Consider the following 25,067-nt stretch of genomic DNA (forward strand, 5'->3'; position numbering starts at 1 on the left):
TGGCTTTAGCTGCATTGCAAATTTAAATTGTATGTATGTTAGTTTAGTGAATCTAATAGACTGTATTTTATCTTTGATATAACTACTTCTTTATTAGATAGCTCATACTCAACCTACAAATTTGCACACTTGTACATGTATCAATAGTGGAAAAAACTTGTTAGACATATGACAAATAAAAAAATAAAAAAACATGATCAAAGCTTCTGAGTGGTGCTTATTGCATAATATCACTTAATATCTGAGTGGTGCTTCCACAACAAGCAGCAATAATTATATACATCAACAGAACAATCAAGCAATGGCTATTAGGTTCAATGTTATTCATAAAATAAAACTACATTTTAAAGTGATGAAATTAGGAAAAAAAGTTTTACCTGAGCGAATATAGAGTTGACTTCAGAAATTTTCGCTCAACTCTATAGACAATGAAGCTCAGGGAGGAGGTTTAAGCTCAGTATTACAGTATATCTATATTCGCTCAACTCTATAGACAGATGTAACTCATAAAAGTATATCTCAGAAACAGTATTACATGTATATACCTGAGCGAATATAGAGTTGACTTCAGAAATTTATTAAAAAAAAAATCTTAATAAATGAAGACCTGATGTCGTGAGATACTGAGGTGTTGTGCCTACTGCTTGCTGCCATCTGGCTTTTGTGAAGCTTTGAGGTGTCCTTCCGAATTGATGCCATGACTAGTGAGGTGAGCTACCATGAAGACCTGGTGTCGTGAGGTTATGTGCCTTGCGTGAAAGATAAGATTTGTAGTGCATGAAAGATGAGAATGCCTCTTGCTTTTTGTCTTTCATAAACCGAAAATCTTGGACTCTTGGAATATTTCTGTACACAACAAAAATAGCACAGAAATTTTTTAAAACAAAATTGTACTTAGAATAGTATTCAAAATATGAAAACTAACAACGGCTTCGAGTACTTGAAGTAATTAAGGAAACATTTCCATTGGTAGTCTTGAAAACAAAATCAAAACCAGACAAGAACAGAACAGAACAGAACAGAACATTGAGAAGAAAAAATAATACATAAAAAGATCTAATAACCACCGTTGAGATCGTTGACAACATCGTAAGGAATGGGGGTGACAGTTTCCAACTGAGCTCCTTCGACCATGAAACCTGGCTTGGGACCCTCTGGCTGCCTCTTGGTGCTGATGGCCCCACCCTTTAACTTGGCCTCTGCCTTGAGCTTATCATTCCTTAACTTTCTGTTTCTGAACTCCTCAGTGCATCTAGAGGGCTGGACATGCTCCACACGAACATGAAACCTCTTTTTAATGATGCGGTTCCCAACCTGCTTATTAACCTCCAAGCCAATAGCGCGCTTGGTGATGTTCCAGATACGCCCAGTTCGGCCATGGTAGAACTTGTGGGGCATACCCTTGTGAATGGCGCCGTTAAACTTTCAAATCCATTAATCAACACCAAAAAAAAAATCAAAATTGACAGGGTCATACCTTAGTTTACATATAAATCATACTTCATATATCATAAATTAAAAAAATGGGTTCAAGTTACCTTACTTCACATAATGGACAGACTTGGTTGCCCATCGCCCATGGAGGAAAGGCCTCTGGTTCGCGCTAGGGAGAAGAAAGGGTCAAAGCACTTTGGGGACCATCTGCTTCGCCCCTTATTGCGTCTTTTCATCATCGTCCCAAAGCCCTTTCCTGGGACCCTTCATCATTGATCCTTAGCACCCACATCTGAAAGAGAATGAGAGAGAGAGGTCAGTGAACGATGGTTCCAAACCAGAGAGAGCGAAAGAGAGAGTCATTGTGAGTGGGATGAACGAGAGATTGAGAGAAGGCGAGAGATTGGAGTGTGTGTGGCTATTTTTAGAGGGAGAGAAAAAGAGACAGAGAAGGGAACGCGGTTAGGGTTTATTTGTGAAGAAGAAGAAGATACAAGAGAGAGAGAGAGAGAGAGAGAGAGAGAGAGATACTTTAGGGCTAATAGAATATTAGAGGGGGAGATGGAAAAGCTAGTGGCGGGCTTTAAAATTTACTGTACCAAGAGCGCGCCTAATTTTTCTATTTAACCATAGCATTTTTTGAAAATTGTGATTTTTAGGTGTTATATTAGGCTAAAATTCTTGTAGTGTGCGATCGATTTCTGTAACTTCATAAATATGTTCAACTAACTCCTCATAAGTGAGGTTAGTTTGTACCAAACTTGATCTTGATTATGAGCCATTTGAAATCCATTTCCACGAGTCCTTATTCTTTTTCCACATTCCATCACATAATATTACAATATTTTTTTAATGACATCTGAAAAAAAAATACAATAAACAAATATAAATTATTTGTATTACTTTGATTAAAAAGTTATATAAAAAAAATGAAAATCAAGTTGAAAATCTAGAAATTCGACAACCTGTCTGAAAATTAGACAACCTGTCTGATAATTCGACAACCCGTCTAAAAATTCGACAGGTAGTTGAAAATATATGACGATCTGTCTAAAAATTAGACTACTTGTCTAAATTTGACAGGTGGTCTAAATTTTAGACAGATAGTCGAAAAAATACGACTACTGGTCTGAAATTTAGACAACTGGTCTAAAATATTAGACTCTTTGTCGAAAAATTAGACAAGCTGTCAAAAAATTATGGATTTCTCTATCTCGAAAATAGCCGAAACCACCATTAATTTTTTCAGATTTTCAAGCTTTAACCTCCATAAAACCCCAGAAATAAACCTAAATCCTTACTTATACTTTCAATATACTAAAACAATCATTTTGCATATTAAATCTACAAAAGCAATATAAAAAATCTCATATTTTATATATAAAAAAAACCTTTATAAACCAACCTTTTGAAGGAGTGGTGGCTGGATTTGTGGAGAAACGGCAGCATCCGGTGATGAGCAGTGTTCATCGGCGGTAGGGGCAATGGTTGCTGGTGGTGGTGGTGGTGTTATTAGGGTTTTTATTTTAATTTATTATTATTTTATTTTAAGGCTAAAATGGGTAATACAAAAAATTTATTAATAAAAAAGGTCATTTAACTAAAAACTATTGAAACTAGGCCAAAGTACAAATTACACTATAAAAAAAAAAAAAAAAAAGCCATTTTACCAAGGATCCCTTAGGGCGTGATTGGTATCAGTTTTGGAATCAATTTTATGTTTCCAAATACTATAATTATGTAGGACCCACAATAATCAAGTGATTGGTTTGGTATTTCCTAAAACAAAATCTAAATCTGATTTTAAAATTTTGCCTATCTAGTTGAAAACGATAAAACATCGTTTTATGTTTTATCTCTATGTTTTTTCTATTTTCTAATTTATTCAGTAAGCCTTGATTCTATTAATTCTACTGTGTGTTCGAGTATATATATATATTTATATATATAAATATATGAGTGCACTTTTAATGGTTAATACTATGATTACTTTAATATTAACTATTGAATTAAAATTAAAGGTTCATATTTATAGTTGTTAATTAAAAATTTTCAAAAATAAATTTTGATTTTTTCAAATTTTTGGAAGGGTTACATGATGAAAAACGTATATTTATTATAAAAATATAATATTGTAAACTTTTCATTTTTCAAATGCATGTCAATTTCTAAATATAAGCAGTGTCTCTCATCAGTTAGAAACAACATTAATTATGACAAAAAATAACTAAATTCGAAATTAATATAGAAAAAATATATTTACCTGTTAGTGACTTGCTATACAAAGTCATTGTATTGCCACATCATCATAATTGTTAGTACCCTATGGGTAGTAACCATTGAGAAGTCTTCTATATATATTCTATATATATATATATATACTGAAGCAATAAAACACCTATATACTGAAGCAATTTTATGAATATAATCAATGCACTATTATTAAATTTTACTTAATTAAATCTATTGAAAATTTTAAAATCATACAACCTATGTATATAGAATATATAAAATTAAAATAATATTCAGATTCACTTGAACTAATCACATATTTAGTTCCTATTATATTTTCAAATTTAATACCAATCATAGATTCAGTTTTTTAAAACTCAAAAACAGTTTACAGATATTGAACCAATCACATTTTCAAAAACATGTTTTTAGTCACTAAATTCAAATTTTCATTTCAGAATCTCACTTTTAAAAAATACAGTTTTATAATCGCAAATCAATCAGACCCTTAAATATTACGTTTGGCATCATTAGAGACAAGAGGTAGCCGTCCTATTTTTTTTACTTTTTTTTTAAATTGACATAATTTAGTATATTTTTATATATAAATGTTTACAATGTTCTCTAAGTTATTTTTAACTTTTGGTGAACAATATTTAATATTATGTTTCAATCATGCATAACTATTTATTTGCAAAGCTAGTTAAAAATAAAACCTATAAAGGTCAATAATATGTCATGTGTGCACAATAAATTAAATATATTGAGTTTAAAATTTTTAAAAATAAATATAAAAGAAAAAATAGTTTGGTCAAATTTAACGAATATTTATTAAAAATATAATATTTATTATTATGTCAAATTTGGTATACATTTTATATTATTAGATGTATTATTTTATTATATTAAAATATAACATGATCATAAAAATTTAGTGCGGGGATGCTCTACAAAATTGATCCAGAAAGAATGATGGAAAAGAGATCAAAATTGTTGATTAGTGATAGAGCCACTCACATATTATTTATATTTTTTTTTGAGAGAGAGAATTTATTTGTTGACAATGATATGCTTAATTTTTTTATTATTATTAAGTAAAATATTTTCCTCTTTTTTTATGTGTATTTATTAGTTAAATAATTAGAAAAAGCTTTTGAACTTGAGTTATAACGCCCATGGTTTTGGTAGTTTTCAACGGTGCCAATAGGATTGGTCATTGAAAAATGAATGGGAAATTTGAGTTTTTATGCTTGATGAGGGGTTCTAATTCAAACAAATGCTAGGTATTTAAATCATTTAAAAAAAATGTCAATTTTTTTACAATATAAAAATACTCCTCTCATAATTTTTCTCATCCACTTTCTCTTCTCTATTCTCTCTTCTCTCTTCTCTCTTCCATCTCTCTCTCTTAACCCATTCCTTTCAACTCCCTCTCTAAAAAAAAAATCCTATGGGTAAGGTAAAATATAATAGAAATCAATGTAACGGCAAATATTTCTCACTTAAGATACTAAAATACTATATTTCGAACATATCTAGGCATGATTTTTGGGTTTTTTTTGCAATTTTTTTTTTTCAGATCTGAAACTTTGAAATCTGCAGAAAATCGACGTGATTCAATGGTGGTTCGACGGTGCTCGATAGGGCCTTCAAAATTAAGATTTTCATGAAAAAATCGATGTTGCTCGATGGTGGTTCGATGGTGTATGTGATTCTTGCAAGATACATAATTTTTCACTCGGGTGTCCGTTTGGAGTGATTTTTTTTTATTTTGGGTATTTTTTCAAGATCTACACATTTGAGATATGTATATTGAAAAACCTAAGTTTTAGCCTATCTTTCCAGATTTACAATCTTTATCTTGATTTATGCTTGTATATTAACTGAACAATTATAAGAGTTGACACACAAGAATTACAAGCTTCATCTGCACTGAAAACACATTTCAGCCGACTAGTGCTTGGGTTCCCTGAACCAGGGTAAGAACTTTCACTATATTCAGAAGTAATTTTACATAAACCAGTTCAAGACTCAATATGTAAAATCAATACAAACTATCTCAATATACAATGAAGCTTTTACCCTAATCAACCAAATCCCTTGGTTATTAATGCAAGATCCCCTTGCTTCAATGTTGAACTCCCTTCAACAATTTCACAAATCCGAAAACCTTCAGATCTACACCTTCAAGACCCAGCTGAACTCCTTCAGCAATTACAGCTTGATCCAGGAGCTTCCACAGAAACCTCCAGCTATCTTCAATGGAGTTTCTTGAAAAAAAAACCTGCAACAAATCAATGAAAGAAGAAGAAAGAAAAGCAGAGCAAAAACCCCAATCAAAGCTTTCGAACAAAGAGAGTTAGTTATAACTAATTGCCCAGCCCATTATATAACCTTGGCTGCAATTAGGTATAATCCCGAACTAACTAACAGCTGTAACTCACTAACAGACTTGCTTTACACACATGCTGACGTGGACTCTAACTAAAAACAAATATACTCCAGACATAACAAAAGTCCATTCCAGACGCAACTGAACCTAATTTGTCATACACAAAATATTGGTCCTTACATATATATACATTTGGGAAATGTAAATCTTGAAAAAAATGACAAATGCAAAACATACCTCACGTTCAAGCTATGTTTTGGTATGTTTTCAAGTTCTAAACTTTGAAAATGTGTATGTGAACATCTAAAACGTGTTGATCTAAAAAAAATACCCAAAATAAAATTTTTTTTTATCACAAATGGACACTTGAGTGAAAAATTATGTCTCTTACAAGAGTTGCATCGAGCAACCTCGATGGGGTCTTCAAAATTAAGATTTTCATGAAAAAATCGACGTTGCTCGATGGTGGTTCGATGCAATTCTTGTAAGAGACATAATTTTTCACTCGGGTGTTCGTTTTGGATGATTTTTTTTTATTTTGGGTATTTTTTTAGATCTACACGTTTTAGATGTTCACATACACATTTTCAATTTATAACTTGAAAACATACCAAACATATCTTGAACATGAGGTATATTTTGCATTTGTCATTTTTTTCAAGATTTACACTTTCCAAATGTGTATATACACATCTCAAACGTGTAGATCTTGAAAAAATACCAGAAATTAAAAAAAAATCACCCCAAACGGACACCCGTGTAAAAAATTACGTATCTTACAAGAATCGCATCGAACACCATCGAACCTCTATCGAACCACCATCGAACCTCTATCGAACCACCATCGAGCAACATCGATTTGTTCATGAAAATCTTGATTTTGAAGGTTCCATCGAGCTGACATCGAGCACCATCGAACCACGTTGATTTTCTGTAGATTTCAAAGTTTTAGATCTGAAAAAAAAAATTGCAAAAATAACCCAAAAACCATCCCCAGATCTGTTCGAAATGTAGTATTTTAGCGTCCTAAGTAAGGAATGCTTGCTATTGCATTGAGTTCTATTAAATTTTACCTTACCCCATGGATTTTTTTTTCTAGAGAGAGAGTCGAGGGAGAGAGAGGGAAAAGAGAAGAGGAAGTGAATGGAAAAAATTATGGGAGGGGTACTTTGGGTATTATCAAAAGATTTGGCATTTTTTTTAAATGATTAGAAGGTCTAGCATTTTTTTTTATTTAGGACACCTCATTAAGCATAAAAACTCAAATTTCCCTAATGAATATTAAAGCAAACATAAACAAATAGCTGATTATATATTAATATATGTACATAGTAGGTGGAAGCATGGTGCAATTGCATGCAAGTTTGCTTAGTTTTATTTAGAAAATTTATTAATTATTTTTATTAAGTTTGTATGATTGCCATATAAATTTTAAATAAATTAAACATGTTAAAAGAAAAACTAAACCAAAACATTGTTTATGGTTTCTTTAAAAAATAATATGATAACATTTTTTATCACAAACTACCATATTTAAGGTACAAAACATTCATAATATTATCAAATAACACATTAATGATTGGAGAATAAACTTCTTTATTCTTGATGATAAATGTTATTCTAATTTCTTATTTAGTTACACAATTATACTATTTCTATACATACGATACTTATATATAATTTATTTATTATTGTAATAATAATATTTTATGTGTGAATTTATATTAATATAATTATTAAATATCTAATTTTCTATGAAATATTATTATTATAATAATATTTAAATTTATATTAATATAATTACTAAATATTTATTATAGTAAAATTTTATAACAATTAGGATTAAATATTATATGTTATATATTATATATTATAATAATAATATTTTATAACATTTGAATTTATATGGATATAATTAATAAATATCTAGTCTAGCTAGTCTTGAATATTATTACAATAATGATATTTTATAACATTTGAATTTATAATATCTAATGATATTTTATAATATTTGAATTTAATAATAATATTTTATAATATTTTGAATTTATATTAATATAATTAATAAATATCTAATGATATTTTATAATATTTGTACTTATATTAATATAAATTAATAAATATTTATTTTTAATGTGTTTAAAAATTATATTTCGTTAAATATTTAGAATATTGCGTTAAAATTAACAAACAAAAAAGTCTTTAAAACCAAAATTTTCTATTATCTACACACTTTAAATATATATATTTATTTAAGTTTAAGTTATGATTACAATCTGCTTGTTAAATATAAAAATATAATATTCTGTTAAATATAAAAATATTCTTTTAAAGTTAACGAAAAAAAATCTTTAAAACTAAAAAATTTATGTTATTATATAGAAGAGATTTGATATCGGGGTACTCTCTAATAGATCTTAACTTTTGATGTCTCATAAGAAAATAATTAGTTTATAGCTACGTGTTGTGTTTTATATTTTAATTGACTAATAAATCTCTTCTTCTTTTTTCTATCAAGTACCATATCAGATTTATTTTAATTTTTATGGGCATCTATCTAATTTGAATTGGTCCTTTCTGCATGGTAGGACTGAAACTGTCAATATACTTGCAAAGGCATCTTTCAACCACAATTAAGCAATGGAATTATTCTTAATATCTCCCATGTCTGCATTATTTTTGATCTTATCTTGTAGTTTGCCACAATAAACCAAAAACTTAATCCAAAGATAATCTTGTTTAAGTTGGGAACCATAACAAAATTTGGAAAGTACAAATTAAAGCATATTCCTTTTGGTTTTAGCAGCAGTTTGATAATAATATGTTAAAAAAGATAAGGTTATTTGCGGCAATAATGTCTATGTAGTTCATTTTATAGCACTTAAATATTTATGTAAAAAATTTGGCGACAATAATGCTTACCGTTAATGTTTTGGTGCAGCCGTTGGTCCCTGAGCCGTTAGAGGTATACAAGGTATACGTGGCACAACCCGATTGGATTAAATTATTAAATTTTAAAAAAATAAATATATATATTTATATAAAATATTTTCAAATAATAAAAAATTAATATAGATATGTTAATCGTTTCAAGCAAAAAATTAAATAAACCTGATACTACTAATTTGTTCGTCTTCTTCTCAAGAAATTTTCATCATCATCACAACCAAATCCCCGTTGCCCAGATCGTTGTTCGACCAAGCCCCACAAGTCGACATCGTCCTTGAGGTCTTTCATCGTCTTCAAATGTACACCTCATTCTCAGATTTCAGCTAGGAAATTACCCAAACCAATATAAACATTCAAAACCCATATCTATAATCTTCAAATGTTCATAATCTGGATTCAAAAACTAATGAGCTTTACTCCATCATTTCAGAAAGAAAAAAATCAGAGAGAAAAAAAGAGTTTCCTCAGATCCACTGAAGAGCTTTACTCAAGACCCATTGTTCCTGAAGCCCAGACCCAAGAGCCAACCCCGTTGTTCCAGAAGACTCACCAGCTCCGGCGTCGGCCTTCCTCAGATCTATAGCAACCGAAGAAGTGCAGAAGGTGGGTTGGCTGGTGCTTCCGCACTATGGTGGCTATCCGCAACGACAAGGTCAACGGCGACAACCTTCTGTGGTTGTCGTTGCTGGAGAAGAAGAAGAAGACGCCGAGCTTCAGATCTGGAAGTCCACCTCCACTTTGGGAAGAAGAGGCCGAAGATGGAACTTTGGTTCCTGGATCAGTACTCCCTTCACCCCCGACGGAGAATCCGTCGAGCTACGTGGCTGTGCATCTGGAGAACGAGCCAACCAATGCCGACAGGAGCTGTATGGTCGGATTCTTGTGCCTGGAACAGTGGGCGTGCTTCACCGAAGTGGTGTGCCGGGGGCGGTGGTGATCGAATTGGAGGCCAGCGGCTGGGGAGTTTGTGAAGAAGAGAACGTCCCTCAAAACAGACCCAACTTCTTGTTTCTTTATTATTTTTTTTTCTCTTTTATCTTTTCTTTTTATAAATTTAATAGAAAACAGAACTATATATTTATTTTTTAAAAATTTAATAATTTAACCCAACCAGGTTGTGCCACGTGTACCTTGTATACCTCTAACGGCTCAGGAACCAACGGCTGCACCAAAACATTAACAAAACATTAACAGTAGGCATTATTGCCGCCAAAAATTTTACATAAGCATTTAAGTACTACAAAATAAACTCTATAGACATTATTGCAGCAAATAACCCAAAAAGATATATATGCCTAAGTATACAAGAGTCCAAGTCCAACAATATATAATAACATAGATATTCAGGCACACTAGGACAGAAAAAACTGGAGTTTACTATTATACATATCACCACACCTCAGAATCAGATCTATAATTCCAGTGAAATAGTGAATCACTTAGAAAACATAAATATAAATATATTTTTATGACCTATATAAACATCTATGGTCTCCTAAAAAATTCAAGGAGCCTGCAGACGATGATTATTACTTTATCGTACTCTTTATCTACACTTGAGTTAAACATGATTATATGTATAGTAATAAGCGCCACCTCTAACTTGTGTTTGGGAAGACTAACTAAAGAGAGCAAGATAACTAATCAAGCTTCAATCCATTGCCTTTTTGGAGAAGTGACCCTAAAAACATGTTCTTCTCCAGTGCACTCATCTACTTTGACCACCCAATGGCTTTTTTTTGGACTGGTGATTCTTGACACCAGCAAGCCCTCTCCAATGGGTAAAAAATGAGTATGTGCCCTTAAATCATTGCCCCATGATCCCTTTCTAAGAGCATTGTATCCCACAATGATTGCTCCAACTTGTTCTGAGACACCCTTTTGAGCAGCTAGGAAGATCCCTTTGTGGTCTTTAATATCACAGTCAATAAGAACAAAATCTGCTCCTTTGAAGTTATTAGCTGGCAAAAGGGTCTTCGGATTTCCTATGAGAAAGTCAATGCATTTGGAGTAAGGTCCTAGATAATCCTTGGACTCCTTCAGGTAGTTTTGGCTTGGTAGAATACAGACTACTCGCCCACCAGTTTGATGTCTTGCCGCAACCAATGCCAGAGCGTTTGCTCCTGCGGCACCAGCACATGCCATCACCATGAGTTGTGCATTGTTGCCTGCGGCCAAAGCTGATATGAACTCTGCTACATCTGGCTCTTTCCCTCTTTTACCCTGGAAAACAGATCAGAGAAACTCAATGAGAAATAGATAATATAAATGGGTTACTTCACATAATAAGCTAAGTAGAACACAAGGAAGAGACAAGTTCATTAGTAATAATACTGTTGATACTACTAGCTTACCATTTTTAGAGCTTTGAGAAAAGCTTTTGTGGCATTCTCAGGAGACCAACAAGCCATTGTTTTTTTCTTTGTTTGTTTTGTATTTGATAAGTTGGGGTTCTTGTTTGAGAGTAGTGGTTTAATGGTACTGTCTTTGCTTCAGAATTGGAGAAGGCATTGGTCTTATATATTGTTTGGGGGGCTGAATAATTGCTGATGGGAACCGTAAGGCTCATGAGTTATATGCGCTATTAATTATTTGTATGCAAGCATCTGAGGTAGGTTTTAATTGAAGAATAATATTTATCATTCTTTGCCAACTGGCAATGTTGAAAATTTAGATTAAAATAGCAATTAATCGGCTATCTTTACTAGAAATTAATTTATTCCTTTTTTTGTTTCTGAAAATGGTCTAAGAAAGTGGTTGCGCACGCTAAACTCTGAGCTTGGAGCTAAAATGATTAAAGGCAATCTTGATATGTAAAAATGAAAGAGTTAAAATACCTCAAACTTTAAAATGTAGCTAAAAAAGATCAAAATAAACTTCCAATGGATAATGAAAATCATGAGCTAAAATGACTAAAGGCGATCTTGATATGTAAAAATCTCTACATCTAGAGACAACTCTCCTAGGTGTTAGTGATATGTAAAAATAATTTAATAATTTTTTACACACTTTTGGTGCATTTATATTTAAATAAATATTATATATAATATAATATAATATTTTATTAATTTGTTTATTAAAAATATATTATTTAAATGATAAAGAGAAAAATATAAAGAGACTGTTGTATGGTATAATGTAAATATGTGAGGTAAAATAGAAAAAATAGTGTTTTAATAAAGCATTTTGAAGTATAGAATAGAACAACTCAAGAGAATGCTCTTATAATCAACATTAGGACATATATGCTTTAACAAATTACAACTATATATATTAGCTAGATGACTTTTTTTTCTTTTTTGCTGAAGGGATATTCATTAAAAAGCTGATAAATCGAGTGAAGACCACAACTGGGGGCTTCTCCCTTTTGATAAAATCACTAACAAAGACACATAAGTCTAGTCCTTTTAGCTAAATAGTCAACTTACGTTGACATTACTTGTGAGGATTCAACGAGTCCTTGAACAACATATTAGAAAATTACTTGAAAATAAGTTAAACCCATTTCTAGTAATATGATTGTCAGGTATTTTAGCTGCTTCAAAAATTCAGATAAATAAAATGTGACAATGTTTTTGCTCAGAACAGAAGTATATGCAAAACACATTACTTCATTCTGTAAACTTTGTGTAACATCGAGGACAACACCTCCATCTCTGTGCTTGAGACTTGAGAGGGAGCACATTTAAAGCTTGTCTTCTAACTCTGCAGTCGAAACCTCATCATTTTTCATAAAACCAAGCAAATCAACAAAGAATCACTAGGTCAACATGTCACTTGCTTGTCCCCCCAATTAGCCAATTAATCTTAGGAACACTTCTGCAACAACCCCACAAGCTTTGTTTCATAACATATAGATATATACAGGGATGTATATATATTGATAACTTCGTAATAAATTTCAATGCAACGACCTTCCTAGATATATACCTCTTGAATTGTCGTTAGTTGTAATGTATGCTTTATATTCAATCGCAAACACTTGGCTTTCTTGTATAAACTACTGATATCTCATATGCTCTCTACGCCACTGCCAAATTTATTGCATTGTAGCTGTGATGTCCTCCACGTTCTAAACACTGACTTTTAAAACGGTCAAAAATTCAACCCTGTACATGGTCCTGAGCAATACGATTCTATTGGTCTTTAAAATATAATATCTTGGGGGAGATTTCTATGCAAAGAAAATATATAAAAAACAAAAAAAACTATGATGCACGAACCAAAAAACGTACTAGTAGGGAGAGAGTATTGATGTTAGAGAACAGGCCCTAAACACTGTATAGTAAATAACAATATCTAAGACAAAACTTAGAATTGAAATTTATAATAGTACTGGAGGAAGGTACAACAACGATGCTTGGTGACCCCAACACAGGACACGGATATCTAAGCCTGATCACGTTGCTTTGCATGAAATTTCATTGAGAATCACAGCCTACCCTTTATCAATCTAATGTTTTTTAATACTTGTTCCACTCTTTTCTTCTGGGAACTCTCAAATTACGACTCATCTTTTCTAACATATGATTATTTTTTCTTTAATTCTGTGTCAGAGCAATTTTTTGTAAGAGGAAGAACCGGAGAAGCACAGCCTTGATTTTAATAGATATCGACCATTGCAAGTTGCAACCGAACTGTTGCATATGCATAATATATAGAACTAGGCAAACAAAATTACATCCTAAAAGCTAACCTTACTATTGTCTTTGTCTATGGGTTTGGATTTTATCTTCTATCGTAAGCTGACTGTAAAATATGCTTTGATGGTGTCTAACTGTAAGAGCCAAAAAAGTAGTACTAACAATTCTCAAGTCTATGATGATGATTAACGATAAACTTCATAAGTTTTTTTGTCCATCATTGGTAGGGAAATCTTTGCATAAGGTATATAATTATTTAAAGTTTAGGACAAAAGAGTTTTTTCAAAGGTAAAAATTTTATGAACTATGACCCTTGTAAAGTCTTTCCTTTTCGTTTATTTTTTATCCGATTTGCCAATATAGCACACATGCCATATTTGAATTATGGACGAAACGAAAGAGGAAAACTCTACATAGAATATATAGATCAGAAGATTCCATACAATAAAAATTGGAGGATAAAATTTTACAAAGAACATTTCTTGCATCAATCAAGAAACATTTTCTATTAACTTATTTAATAATGTAACATTTTTCATTGGATGGACAAGAATTGGAACACAATTTTTGGAAAGGAGATCTGAATAAAAAAAAAGCACATTTTATATCCATGGAATTCGGCTCTTTCACACCCCAAATCGAATCAGTCATGCATCATTCATTCAATACTTCCCAGTTTTAATACATCTCATCTCAGTACGTAAAAGAAAATCATATACTATATCTTTAACTGTAGGTGTAGGTAGCGAAGTTCAATTCGATTAACTCAATGGTAAAAGTAGTCTCGCTAAAATGGAAGAAACTTTATTCTATATTGATTCTGACAACTTTTTTGGTTCTGGCTTCGTTATGCGATGCCGTACCTCTGGTCTTCTGCGCACCTTCTGAAGAAGGTAGGAGCCAACCTGCCATGGAGTCTCGCTTTTGTTCACTTCTACCAGAAGCTACATTGAACCAACCATGTATACTTAAAAAATCAGGTAATGGCAAATAAGTACGAATAAGACGTAAATATATAGTTGAAACTAAACTAAATCAGGGAGGGTTATTTCTTCGTAACACCTCAATCCAAATGAATAATTACAGGATACATGACCTTTTGTTATAAATGTGATGTCTGGATTGACTGGATATAATGAGATATAGAATAGTTTAACTATGTATGCATGTTTAGTAAATATATAATTTTTAAAAAAAATGGGGCTATTATATAACTTAATATGATATCAAAATCCTCTCTTTTGTTTGGTAGGAGGGAGAGCCGAAAGAAATGGGGATATTATTTGTGAAACTATAACTTAATCACTTGATGAGTTAGCAAATCTCTCCTATAATCTATCAACTTTACAGAGATTTAAAATTCACTAAAACTTTATGTGAAGTCTATTACCTAATCCCTTCCAAAAAATCCTTCCACCAAACAAATTATCCCATCACAAATCCATTCCATAACTCCACCACCTCTCTATCCTTCCACTCCTCCCTCCTATCAAGCACAGTCTAAATCGGGCAAATCGCAATGATGAGCTATCATCATGCAAATTCATTAATCTTACCATATCTCTGATTTTTAACTTATTATTTTGACCTTTTTTTAGGACATAAATGGAAAATGACCAATATACATCTAAACATATGAGAATGAATTAAATCAACCAATGTCACCAGCATTACCATGCATATTAAATCTATTTCTCCAGCCAGTCATGTCACCTTTAGCGTTATGATTCCATGCTTCTTCAAATCCAGCAAGCTCATCTGCAATAACAAAATTAGTTCTAACATTGACCTACCTAAATGCAATAATTTGATGATTACAATAAGCAGAATGTACAAACCTTCATTCAAATTGTGTAAAGTTTGCAACGTATCCACCTTACCATCAGCGTTAAGCTTTCTTGTGACAGAGTGACCCTGCATAGGCATTCAACCATCTCATCTCAGTTTTGAATTATATTTATGAAGAGATTCTTTTCGTTTCTTTCCTTCCTATTGCTGCATTGTACATGAGAAAGGGTTATAATCATACCGCTGCACATGATAACAAACCAAATTGCTACAGGAAAACAGTCATACCGCTGTACATAACAACAGACCAAATGGCTACATGAAAACATATAGAACTTTATTTAACAACAGTTATGACACAACACAACCAAATGGCAACATAAATTTCAAGTAAATGTTTGAGAAAATGCATTGAATAACTCATTGACTAAACACTAATAATGCATCAGAAAGTGAGTATCATCCGGCCAATAAATCCTAAAACAGATATATTTCTTGACAAGTGTCATAGTTCTCTGGATAAGCACTAGTAACCAAATAAAGCAAACCTTATCGTGAATTCCTCTTGAGATCTTATGTGCAGCTTGACGAGTTGTTTTGTCTGCTTCTTTGGTTTCCTCAATGACTACCTGGACCACAATCACATGAGAAAGAAGAGTGTCAACAATAGTAATAATAACAATAAGAGGCAGTTAAATTATTGGTCACAACTTTTACTCACCCCGTCACTGCCTGCCCTTCTAGTTCTTGTAGAGGAGTAATATGCTCCATCTACACCACCATAAGTGACTTTGCAAGTCTGAACATTGTAGCTATGACGCTGAGGCTGTGGCCTTTCCATCTTACAAGGCTCATTCCGAAGTATCGCATTCTTGTCTTCCCTCTCTTCTACAACAACCATGGAAATAATCAAGGGCTTATAGTTAATATAGAATTATCCTTGTAGAGTTAGAAATGATCCAACTATTTGAGCTTAATTACCATCATCTGGATGCTCAATCGATGGCTCTCTACTTGCCTTGCCGTGCTTTCGGCCATTTTCATTGTTGTCCGCAGGGCCCTTGTGTTCTTGTTCCTCCTCATCGTCAGAATTTAATTCTTCTATAGTAATACCCTTTTGTATGAAGCTGTCCTGAGCAGCACTAGAAGCAGCACTAGGACCGAAGATACTAGAGTCAAACAAGCTTCCAAGCGGGCGAGAAAAAAAGGGAACATCAAATGGACTCCTCCCGCCAAAAAGACTAGGGAACATACTTCTTTGAAAACCAGACCCCCCGAAAAAATCGTCTGAACCTTCTCTTTCCCTCTGCATATTGTGTGAACTCTCCTCTTGTGGGAGAAAAATGGCAAACCAAATGTAAGGAGGAAAAAAAGTCAAATAATTTCTTATGCTTTTGGGGCTTGCTTGACAACAATTTTTTTTTCTTAATCTTTGTTCTTTAAAAATATAGTTCCTCGAACTACAGATTGAGAACATATTCATCATTCATTTAACTTTTAAAACACAACTTATAAAAAATATTGCTAAGATAAAATTACTACTCATCGCTATTGGTTTCACTTCTAATTCTGTTATTGTTTTACGATTTCATTAATTACCCTGCATATAACCCATTTTCAATCAGAATAATTTCGGTTCGAGTTTTTAAATTTAATTTGAGAAGAACGATTACCATGGTCCATACATCAAGAAAAATTGCATTGATTAAACAACATTAACATCAGAGAAGCACCATAAAAATCAAATCAGAAGAGCATTTATCAGAAAACTCCATGTCAAGGGGAAACATATTACCAGATTTAGAAAACTATAGATTCTTTACAGGTCCACCTTGAACACTGTTTAGATACCGAGAAAATACACAAATAAGATATAAATGCATATAAATATAAATACATATATACATATAATATAGTTTAGAAGACAGAGAGAGAGCTTACCTGAGAAAGTTTATGCGAATTGTGATTTAGAAATGGGAGGGAAAGAACCAGAACGATCTCGGTTGTTCTCGGATTCTGGTGGTTGAACTTTGAAGCCTCTGGAGGTTATATAGTGTGAATTGAGACTGTACGAAAGCGACACGTGTCCCCAAACAACGTTCTTTGTCATGCTAGAATGTTCGGTTATAATGTTTTCATATTACAGACGACATGTCGTTTTGGATATACAACTCAGTATGCACTACATAACTACGTGTCGTTTTGTGTAAGAAAACATTGTTGTGAGTAAAACAACATGTCGTTTATTCGGCTGACGAAATACTTTCGGGCAGCGGATATTTTAATGGGTTTATATGTGTTTAGACTTTGTATTTTGACAAATTATTTTTTGAACGCTGTATTTTGTAAAATTGTTTAAATATGCCCTTAAATTTAATTTTGATGAACAAAAAATTGAATATAACAACACAGTTTTTAGGGAGAATGATTGTATTTTTTTTCTAAATTTTTAGTTTGATGAATTATTTGTGATTTTAGTTCAAAAAATTTTGATCAAAATCAGGTTTAGTGGTTTATTTGAACTATTTTAGAAAACACAATATCAAAAAAGTAATTTTTCAGAACACAGAATTCAAATAGGTAATGAATCAAAACACAAAGTCTAAAAAACTATAAATCCTATTTTAATTATCACATTTTATTATATTAATTTCGATCCATTATTTATAACAAGATTGATCTAACTGGAAATCAGGGTCATATTAAGAAAGGGTAAAAAACTTACTTCGAGTTATTCTGCATTAATTTTAAGTTGTTAAATAAATTAGACAGTGATATTTGGTTGAGACTTTTTTTGTTTTTGAAAGAGCGTTCGGTTGATACTTGAGAAAAAAAATCAAATCTCATACTACTTTCATTTGTTTGTTTACTTCAATAAAATAATTTTTTTTCATTGGGTAGAATCATTTTATTATTGTTATTTTAGAAGTAAATACCAATTTATTGCATAGTAATTTTTTGTTATTTTACTCCTATTAAACTATATATCCACTTCGTTATCATTCTATGTTTCTATTACTCTTATTCAAACGTTACTAATTATACAAGCAATTTTTTATATTATTTTTTTAAAATTAAATAAAGAACACTATAGTCTTAATAAAAAATTTAAATTACAATGGATAGGGTGGACTTTCCATCTTTATTTGACTATCTTAGGTTGTCAGCCAATTTCATTTATTAATATTATTTTTATTTTATTATTATTATTTATCAAAGTTATTAGTTATTTTTTCTTTTGTAAGATCTCAAACCTGATATATTTTTGAGATTCAAAGAAAAAGATATCAATTTTGGAGGATATAAGTTTTTTTGCATTTTCTTGTTCATTATAATTGATATTTTTTATAATTACTAGATACAAGTAATGGACAATATTTGTTTGTTTAATTTTATTTATAAAATTTATTAATTAATTTTATTAAATTTATATCATTACTATATAAATTTTAAATAAATATAACAATATTATATATAAAATAATAACATAAACATATTAAACATTAAACCAAAATATTATTTATGATTTATATATATAATATGATAAATTTTTTAAACATTAATGATAATTTTTTAATAAAAATTAAGATTATGTATTATATATTATTATAATGATATTTTATAATATTTAAATTTACATTAATATAAGTATTAAATATTATTATAATGATAATATTTTATAATATTTGAATTCATATTAATATAATTAGTAAAAAATTAGGATTATATATTATTATCATAATAATATTTTATAACATTTAAATTTATATTAATATAACTATTAAATATTTAGTCTTGTATTATATATTATTATAATAGTGATATTTTATAACATTTGAATTTAAATTTATATTTATATTTATATTATTGTAATTATTATATATGTAGTCTTACATTAAATATTATTATAATAATATTTGAATTTATATTAATATAATTAATAAATATCTATTTTTAGTTAGTTTTAAAGATATATCCTATTAAATATTTAAAATTTCCTTTATTTATACACTTTTTATATAGAAGAGATATTGTAGTAGTTATTGTTATCCATAAAATTGTTATTATTAATTTGTTTATTCATTTAATTTCAATTTACTAATATATATGTTTTCAATCAAAATAAGCATTAGGTAGTGCTTAATTTGTAAACTCCTTGTAAATGATGTCCTTAATTTTGATTGTTAGTGTGATCTTTCTAATGTTTATTTTTTATGGTTCTTTAGAGTTTGACAATAATTGGTCATAATGGTTAACTTTATTTTCTCTCCTCGTAAGTGGGATTGGGATTGTATTATTACTTTAAATCTTGATTTTTTTAATGCATGTCTAGTGTTGCGTGTAATTTCGTCAGATTACACTACAAAATAAAAAACGAAGTTACTCGTGTCATCTTCAACTAGATGGCATATCACAATTTTAGTGTTGTTTTCACACCAAATTAATTCCAACTAAACTGCATATTCCTCATCATTTTGATGATGAGCTACTTCCCACCATAGCAATGGCAAAAATACTTTTTGGTGTTTTTTTAACTTCTTTTTATTAATATATTTATAAATATATATAATAATTGTTATGATTTAATAAAATAATATACATTTTTGTATAACTTTTAGTGTTATGGTTGGAATGGAAGAAAAAAAATATAGTGCTAAAATTTTAATATTTTGATATTAAACCAATACTAGAATAACTTTTGTGGTTAGTGTTACTATTAGTTTGAAGATATTCCATTTGTGTACTTTATCATTAAAATTGATAAAAAAATAGATAGTAATCTTTTTTTTTAACAATGAACATTTCATTGAAAATAAAAAGGAAGTAATTATTTAACACTTTGTATTTTCGTAAAGTATTATTTTTATCCCATATGTTTACAATAATCATATGTTTACAATAATGCTTATCTGATACACTATATTTCGAAATCATACATATTTAAAACCCTATATTATGAAATCATATATACCAATTTAATCACACTACTTTTAATTATTTAATTATATGAATTTCAAATTCAAATTTAATTACATATAATTAATAATAGTTTAGTCATATTAATAAAATTTTAGTACCAAAACAATACTTTTAAATTCCCTAAAATAAATAGAGGTTAATACATCTAATAAAAATGAAAGAAAATATTCTATCCATACAAGTTTACATGCACACAACTAATTCTCGAGCCTCCTTATTGGAGCATGCCATAACAAAAGAAATAAAACTCTGAAGTAAAATAAGACATTTGAGAATAAATAATATGACATTCAACAATTGATTAACAGATCACACTGATTCTACCGATGAACAAAATCTACCGTAACTAGCATCAGCCACATAAAATAAAAAAGGAGAGTTAACATTTCTGTTTTACACTTCCCATCTTTCTTGAGAAAATTATAAATAAAACATCAAGCATGCCTTCCCCTGCATTTCTTAGACCCATAAACCACTCTTTCTCATCTTTCATTCTTGCTCCTCCATTTCTTCCCCCTCTGCCTCTGCCTCTCCTTCTCTTTCTACCTCTCTTTCTCTCTCTCTCTACAAACTATCAAGTTTCAGGAATATGGCTGTGGGAATGAGTGATCTCGAGTATGGTAAGCAGTCGGATCAGTTATGATTATAAAAGGACCCTTCTGCAGGGGTCCCATATCTAATTTACAAAGAAAATTTTCTGGTGTCTTGGCATATAAAATGGTTCTCACTTTACAGAACTACTGACAATCGAAGTCAGGCTTCGATGGATACTCAAGACCCTGAAGTGCAGGCATTCTTCGCAAGTCTTCTTCGGAATATGCTGGGACGAGCCAGTATCGCTGATCTGCCCCAAACACCTAGTACACAAATACCAAACAGAATTTTTTTTAAATGAAACAAGAATATGGTTCAACTTCAATACACAAACAAATTCAAAAACAAGTAGATGCTCAAAAGCATAAACATCAACAATTATATTTTCTTATTAATGTACATTACACAATTCATCCTTGGATAAACTCAGAAAACATTCTGTTTTGAGGAAGTGGCCAAGCTAGAAGTATTGCAACAATTGATGATTATATGTTAAAAATCACGACTGTGCTTCATATGTTATAACTTTAGAATGTGATGGTCAGTATCTTTTAGCAACTATTTTAGATCAACGATTTGCACGCTTAAGAAATCTAATGGTCTTAAGATTGCTTAATTCACCAACCTGTTCAAAATTCTTCTTTCGCCCAAGGTCATATCGCCATTTTGGAGTGGTTTTCTTCTCATAAGCCTGATCACAAGACAATAAATAATCAATATATATCAGCACCTTTGTCTGCACAGAGAAATTATTTCACTAGATATCCACTCAGGAAAAGGTTCTTAGTAAGGTAATGCAGGTCAATCTGTTTGATGATATTAAATGCTCATGCATACGGTTAATTATTTGTAGACACATGTGTTCCCTTCATTTTTTTTTTCTCTGATTTGGTTTTCGATAAGGGAACATGTAATGTGGCAATTTAGTTTGATAAGAAATACAGAAACTCCTGAAACATACAAATCACATGAAAGATAAACAAAGTAAAATAGAAAAGTGTTCATACCTCAATAGTTGTGGTATTTGCTGATACCAAGGATATATGCATGATCAGAAACCCCATGACACTTAAAGCAAACGCCAGATTCAAAACTGTAAAGTGAGACCAATAATAATTATAAAGAGAAAAAATAAAAAATAAAATGACAGAGAGAATGCCCAGTCAAATCTTACCAAAGGCAAGAAATGTAGTTGCAAGGGTTCCTGGTGTTCCAGCAATTTCTCCGTCACTGAAAAATGCGATAAAATGTGGAAGCAACGATAACGTCACTAGACTAGTCTCAAGAAATGTGTAGAACTGCATTATGATCAAACAAGATTAAAAAAAGAATTTGTCAATCACTATTTCTATATCATTTGGATATTGGTACATGAAGAGATCACGAGGAGAAAAGAAAAATAGAACCTCCCAAAAGAGCCATATAAAGTAAAATTAAAATACATGATGACATAAATAAAAACATGGGAAAACAAAACGAGAAAAGTACATGGGTTACCTATAATCATAGAGAAAAGTACATGGGTTACCTATAATCATAGAGAAATATACATTCCAGTTTGGTCAATAAAAGCCCACCAACAAAAGGATAACAAACCTAGTGTGAGAATAAAAACACTTGATTTTATACATATTTCATAGTAGTGACACTAACAACAATCAACTTTCACGGAGAAAAAATCTCTAGCTGCCATGCCTAAAATTCATAGTCATCGTCACCATAAATTTAAAGGTCGACTTCTCCAACAAAAATTTAAAAAAATACGCATAAAATAAAACCCAAACTAAAACCTTAAATTCTACTTATAAAAGACCACACAACTAAAAATAAATAAATAATCACCTAAAACACATTTCACTTTCAGTAAAAGTGCCAATAGAAGTAAGAAAGACTAGCTGGTATATGCAGAATAATCTGATCATAAAAATTGTCTAATACCCATATATTTACGACTCCGCTTAAATCTATTAGAGTGGCATTTATCTTCACTAAAGCCAGTATATAGATGAGCAAATGCTTAAATCCATTAGAGCGGTTTATATATCTTGTCGGATTCCTAGAAAATGAAGAACTATACACCTCTTCTGGAAAACAGGCTAACAATCCTCCTAAATACACCAAATTAAAGCCCCTTGATGTACAAAGTCGACTGTGTTTCTTCAACGCGGAAAAGCAAAAAGAAACAATAACAACAACAGAGCTGAATAATGAGCGTGTAAAGAATACTGAAAAAAGAATGCAGTTGTCACCATAGAGATGTTTTTCAGCTAAACCAGAAACACCAACTCACCAAGAACAGAAGAAAGTACTTGTAATTTAATGCCCCTACGCAGTTAACAACCCATACACAGTGGTGGTCCATTTTTAGCACACACCGCCCACCTGAATCATAATGTCAGTGACAGTGACAAAAAATTATCTTCTGATAAACTTTGCATAATTATAACTACTCACAAACAGAGCAATGATGGCAGCGAGGCGGTTTCAGCTGGTTGCACTTTCGACAGTAGCGAACTCTTTGATTGGATGGGTCAGTCTGCAAACCAGTGAACTCAGACCCATTCAAGGGGTCGGCCTCTCCTATCTCTTCATCAACAGTAGGCCTCCAGTTTGGCGGAACACTACCCGGATCAGTCAAAACGACAGAAAAATAACTCCATAACAGCATCACCAACTGCACATTACAAGAACATTCCACTTTAGGCATTCATTACAGCTTTTTAGAATCTTCTCTATCAAAAGCAGGCACTAAATTTCACCATAGTTCTGGAATTCCGTTCCTTCTTTCAATCCCAAATTAAAATTTCCCAGAAAGAAAAAACCTTTAGATTCTAGCAAATTGCATGAAAAGCTAAATCTTTTAAAGTATACACGAAAAAACAAAAGACATGGCAATTGGATCTCATTGAAAAGAAACAAACCCAGATTCCAACAAAAAAAAACTATTTAACATGGAAGAAATGGTAAAATTTAGAAACAACGAAGTAAAAAATACTATAACCTAGAATCTAATAATCAAAGCACAAAAAAGTGGGGATATTTTGGAAACTTACCAAGGAATGGAACAAGATCAAGACAATAAAAGCAATGAGCGAATCAAGACCACCATCGTAGAGTGCTGGTCCATAATTAGTCAAAACGACAGCGTAATAGGTGACACCCACGACCCCAAGAACCAAAAGGATCATGATCGAGCCCAGACCACGAAGAGCTGTACAGAACTTAAACACATTCCAAGCCATCGTAACACCAGATCTATGCATACCTCAGACAACCCACAAAACCCAAAAACTAAACCAAACGTTTCCCCTTTGCTCCTTATTTCCCCAGATTTCTCCCTTACTCAGCGATCTGGGCCTGAGGCTTCTGATTCAGCTGGTTTCATAGTCCGAATTCACATAACAATAAAAAATAAAAATTAATGTTTATACAATAAGGGGGAAAAATGGTTTTCTGTTACAGTAATATCTACGAAAGAAGTGCTATTTGGGAAATTGAATCTAGGGTTTGATAAGTTGGACAGAAATAGGATTATGGATTAGGGATTAGAAGCGGGCTTTGTCGATGAATCCATTTTAGAAACAGAGAAAAGAAGGTGACGTAAGAAATTTTTATATTATAATCACTTATATATAACGCTTTCTTTAATTATCTATTTTTAAATAAAAATATTTATCTTTCAAAAAAAAAAAAAAAAAAAAAAAAAAAATATTTATTTATTTACTAGGGTACTTAACGCAAAGTATCTATCTATCTTCCAACAACAACTTCTATTTTCATAATTTAATTTTATAACATTTCATCCATATTTGATATTTGGTCTTTTTTAACAAATTCTAGAAGGATTCAACTTCTTAGACTTTCTTTTTCGTGTAATTTAAGTTTTTTTTAATATTAAAAATTATTTGTTTAGGATTATTTGACTAACGAAAATGTTTGAACAATTGCTTGGCTTTCTTTTATTCTAGTTGTCGGATGTAAAATATGGACTCTCATTTAGTCCCGATTAGCACTTCATCCCATGATGGAGTTTTATGTACTTATTAAAACTTAAT

The 25,067-nt window shown here is 31.1% G+C and overlaps 4 protein-coding genes across 6 annotated transcripts; all 4 read right to left on the reverse strand.

Annotated features, from left to right (window-relative positions):
- Positions 1-850: 850 nt before the first annotated feature.
- LOC133795271 (large ribosomal subunit protein eL21x/eL21w-like) lies at positions 851-6,133 on the reverse strand. The gene is made up of 3 exons (XM_062232726.1): positions 6,119-6,133; positions 5,837-5,950; positions 851-1,422 (listed from the first exon to the last, which is right to left on the reverse strand). The coding sequence occupies exons 1-3, from the start codon at positions 6,131-6,133 to the stop codon at positions 1,057-1,059; spliced, it is 495 nt and encodes a 164-aa protein (XP_062088710.1). The 3' UTR covers positions 851-1,056.
- A 4,518-nt stretch (positions 6,134-10,651) lies between these two features.
- On the reverse strand, positions 10,652-11,682 carry LOC133795272 (uncharacterized). The gene is made up of 2 exons (XM_062232727.1): positions 11,362-11,682; positions 10,652-11,230 (listed from the first exon to the last, which is right to left on the reverse strand). The coding sequence occupies exons 1-2, from the start codon at positions 11,416-11,418 to the stop codon at positions 10,652-10,654; spliced, it is 636 nt and encodes a 211-aa protein (XP_062088711.1). The 5' UTR covers positions 11,419-11,682.
- A 2,553-nt stretch (positions 11,683-14,235) lies between these two features.
- LOC133796833 (uncharacterized) lies at positions 14,236-17,531 on the reverse strand. Of its 3 annotated transcripts, none has more exons than XM_062234509.1 (8): positions 17,380-17,531; positions 17,234-17,277; positions 16,420-16,767; positions 16,160-16,323; positions 15,987-16,067; positions 15,489-15,564; positions 15,325-15,408; positions 14,236-14,594 (listed from the first exon to the last, which is right to left on the reverse strand). In XM_062234509.1, the coding sequence occupies exons 3-8, from the start codon at positions 16,748-16,750 to the stop codon at positions 14,455-14,457; spliced, it is 876 nt and encodes a 291-aa protein (XP_062090493.1). In that variant the 5' UTR covers positions 16,751-16,767; positions 17,234-17,277; positions 17,380-17,531; the 3' UTR covers positions 14,236-14,454. The 3 variants fall into 3 exon arrangements, with proteins under 3 accessions (XP_062090493.1, XP_062090491.1, XP_062090492.1); XM_062234507.1 differs by having other exon boundaries at positions 16,160-16,326; positions 17,380-17,529; XM_062234508.1 differs by lacking the exon at positions 17,234-17,277 and having other exon boundaries at positions 16,160-16,326; positions 17,380-17,472.
- Positions 17,532-20,673: 3,142 nt separating this feature from the next.
- LOC133796835 (probable protein S-acyltransferase 14) lies at positions 20,674-24,617 on the reverse strand. Its single transcript, XM_062234510.1, has 7 exons — positions 24,066-24,617; positions 23,467-23,686; positions 23,303-23,394; positions 22,187-22,310; positions 22,020-22,105; positions 21,638-21,703; positions 20,674-21,275 (listed from the first exon to the last, which is right to left on the reverse strand). The coding sequence occupies exons 1-7, from the start codon at positions 24,273-24,275 to the stop codon at positions 21,156-21,158; spliced, it is 918 nt and encodes a 305-aa protein (XP_062090494.1). The 5' UTR covers positions 24,276-24,617; the 3' UTR covers positions 20,674-21,155.
- Between the last annotated feature and the right edge of the window lie 450 nt (positions 24,618-25,067).

Source organism: Humulus lupulus, chromosome 8, assembly GCF_963169125.1.
Source record: "Humulus lupulus chromosome 8, drHumLupu1.1, whole genome shotgun sequence".
Classification (NCBI taxonomy): Eukaryota; Viridiplantae; Streptophyta; class Magnoliopsida; order Rosales; family Cannabaceae; genus Humulus; species Humulus lupulus.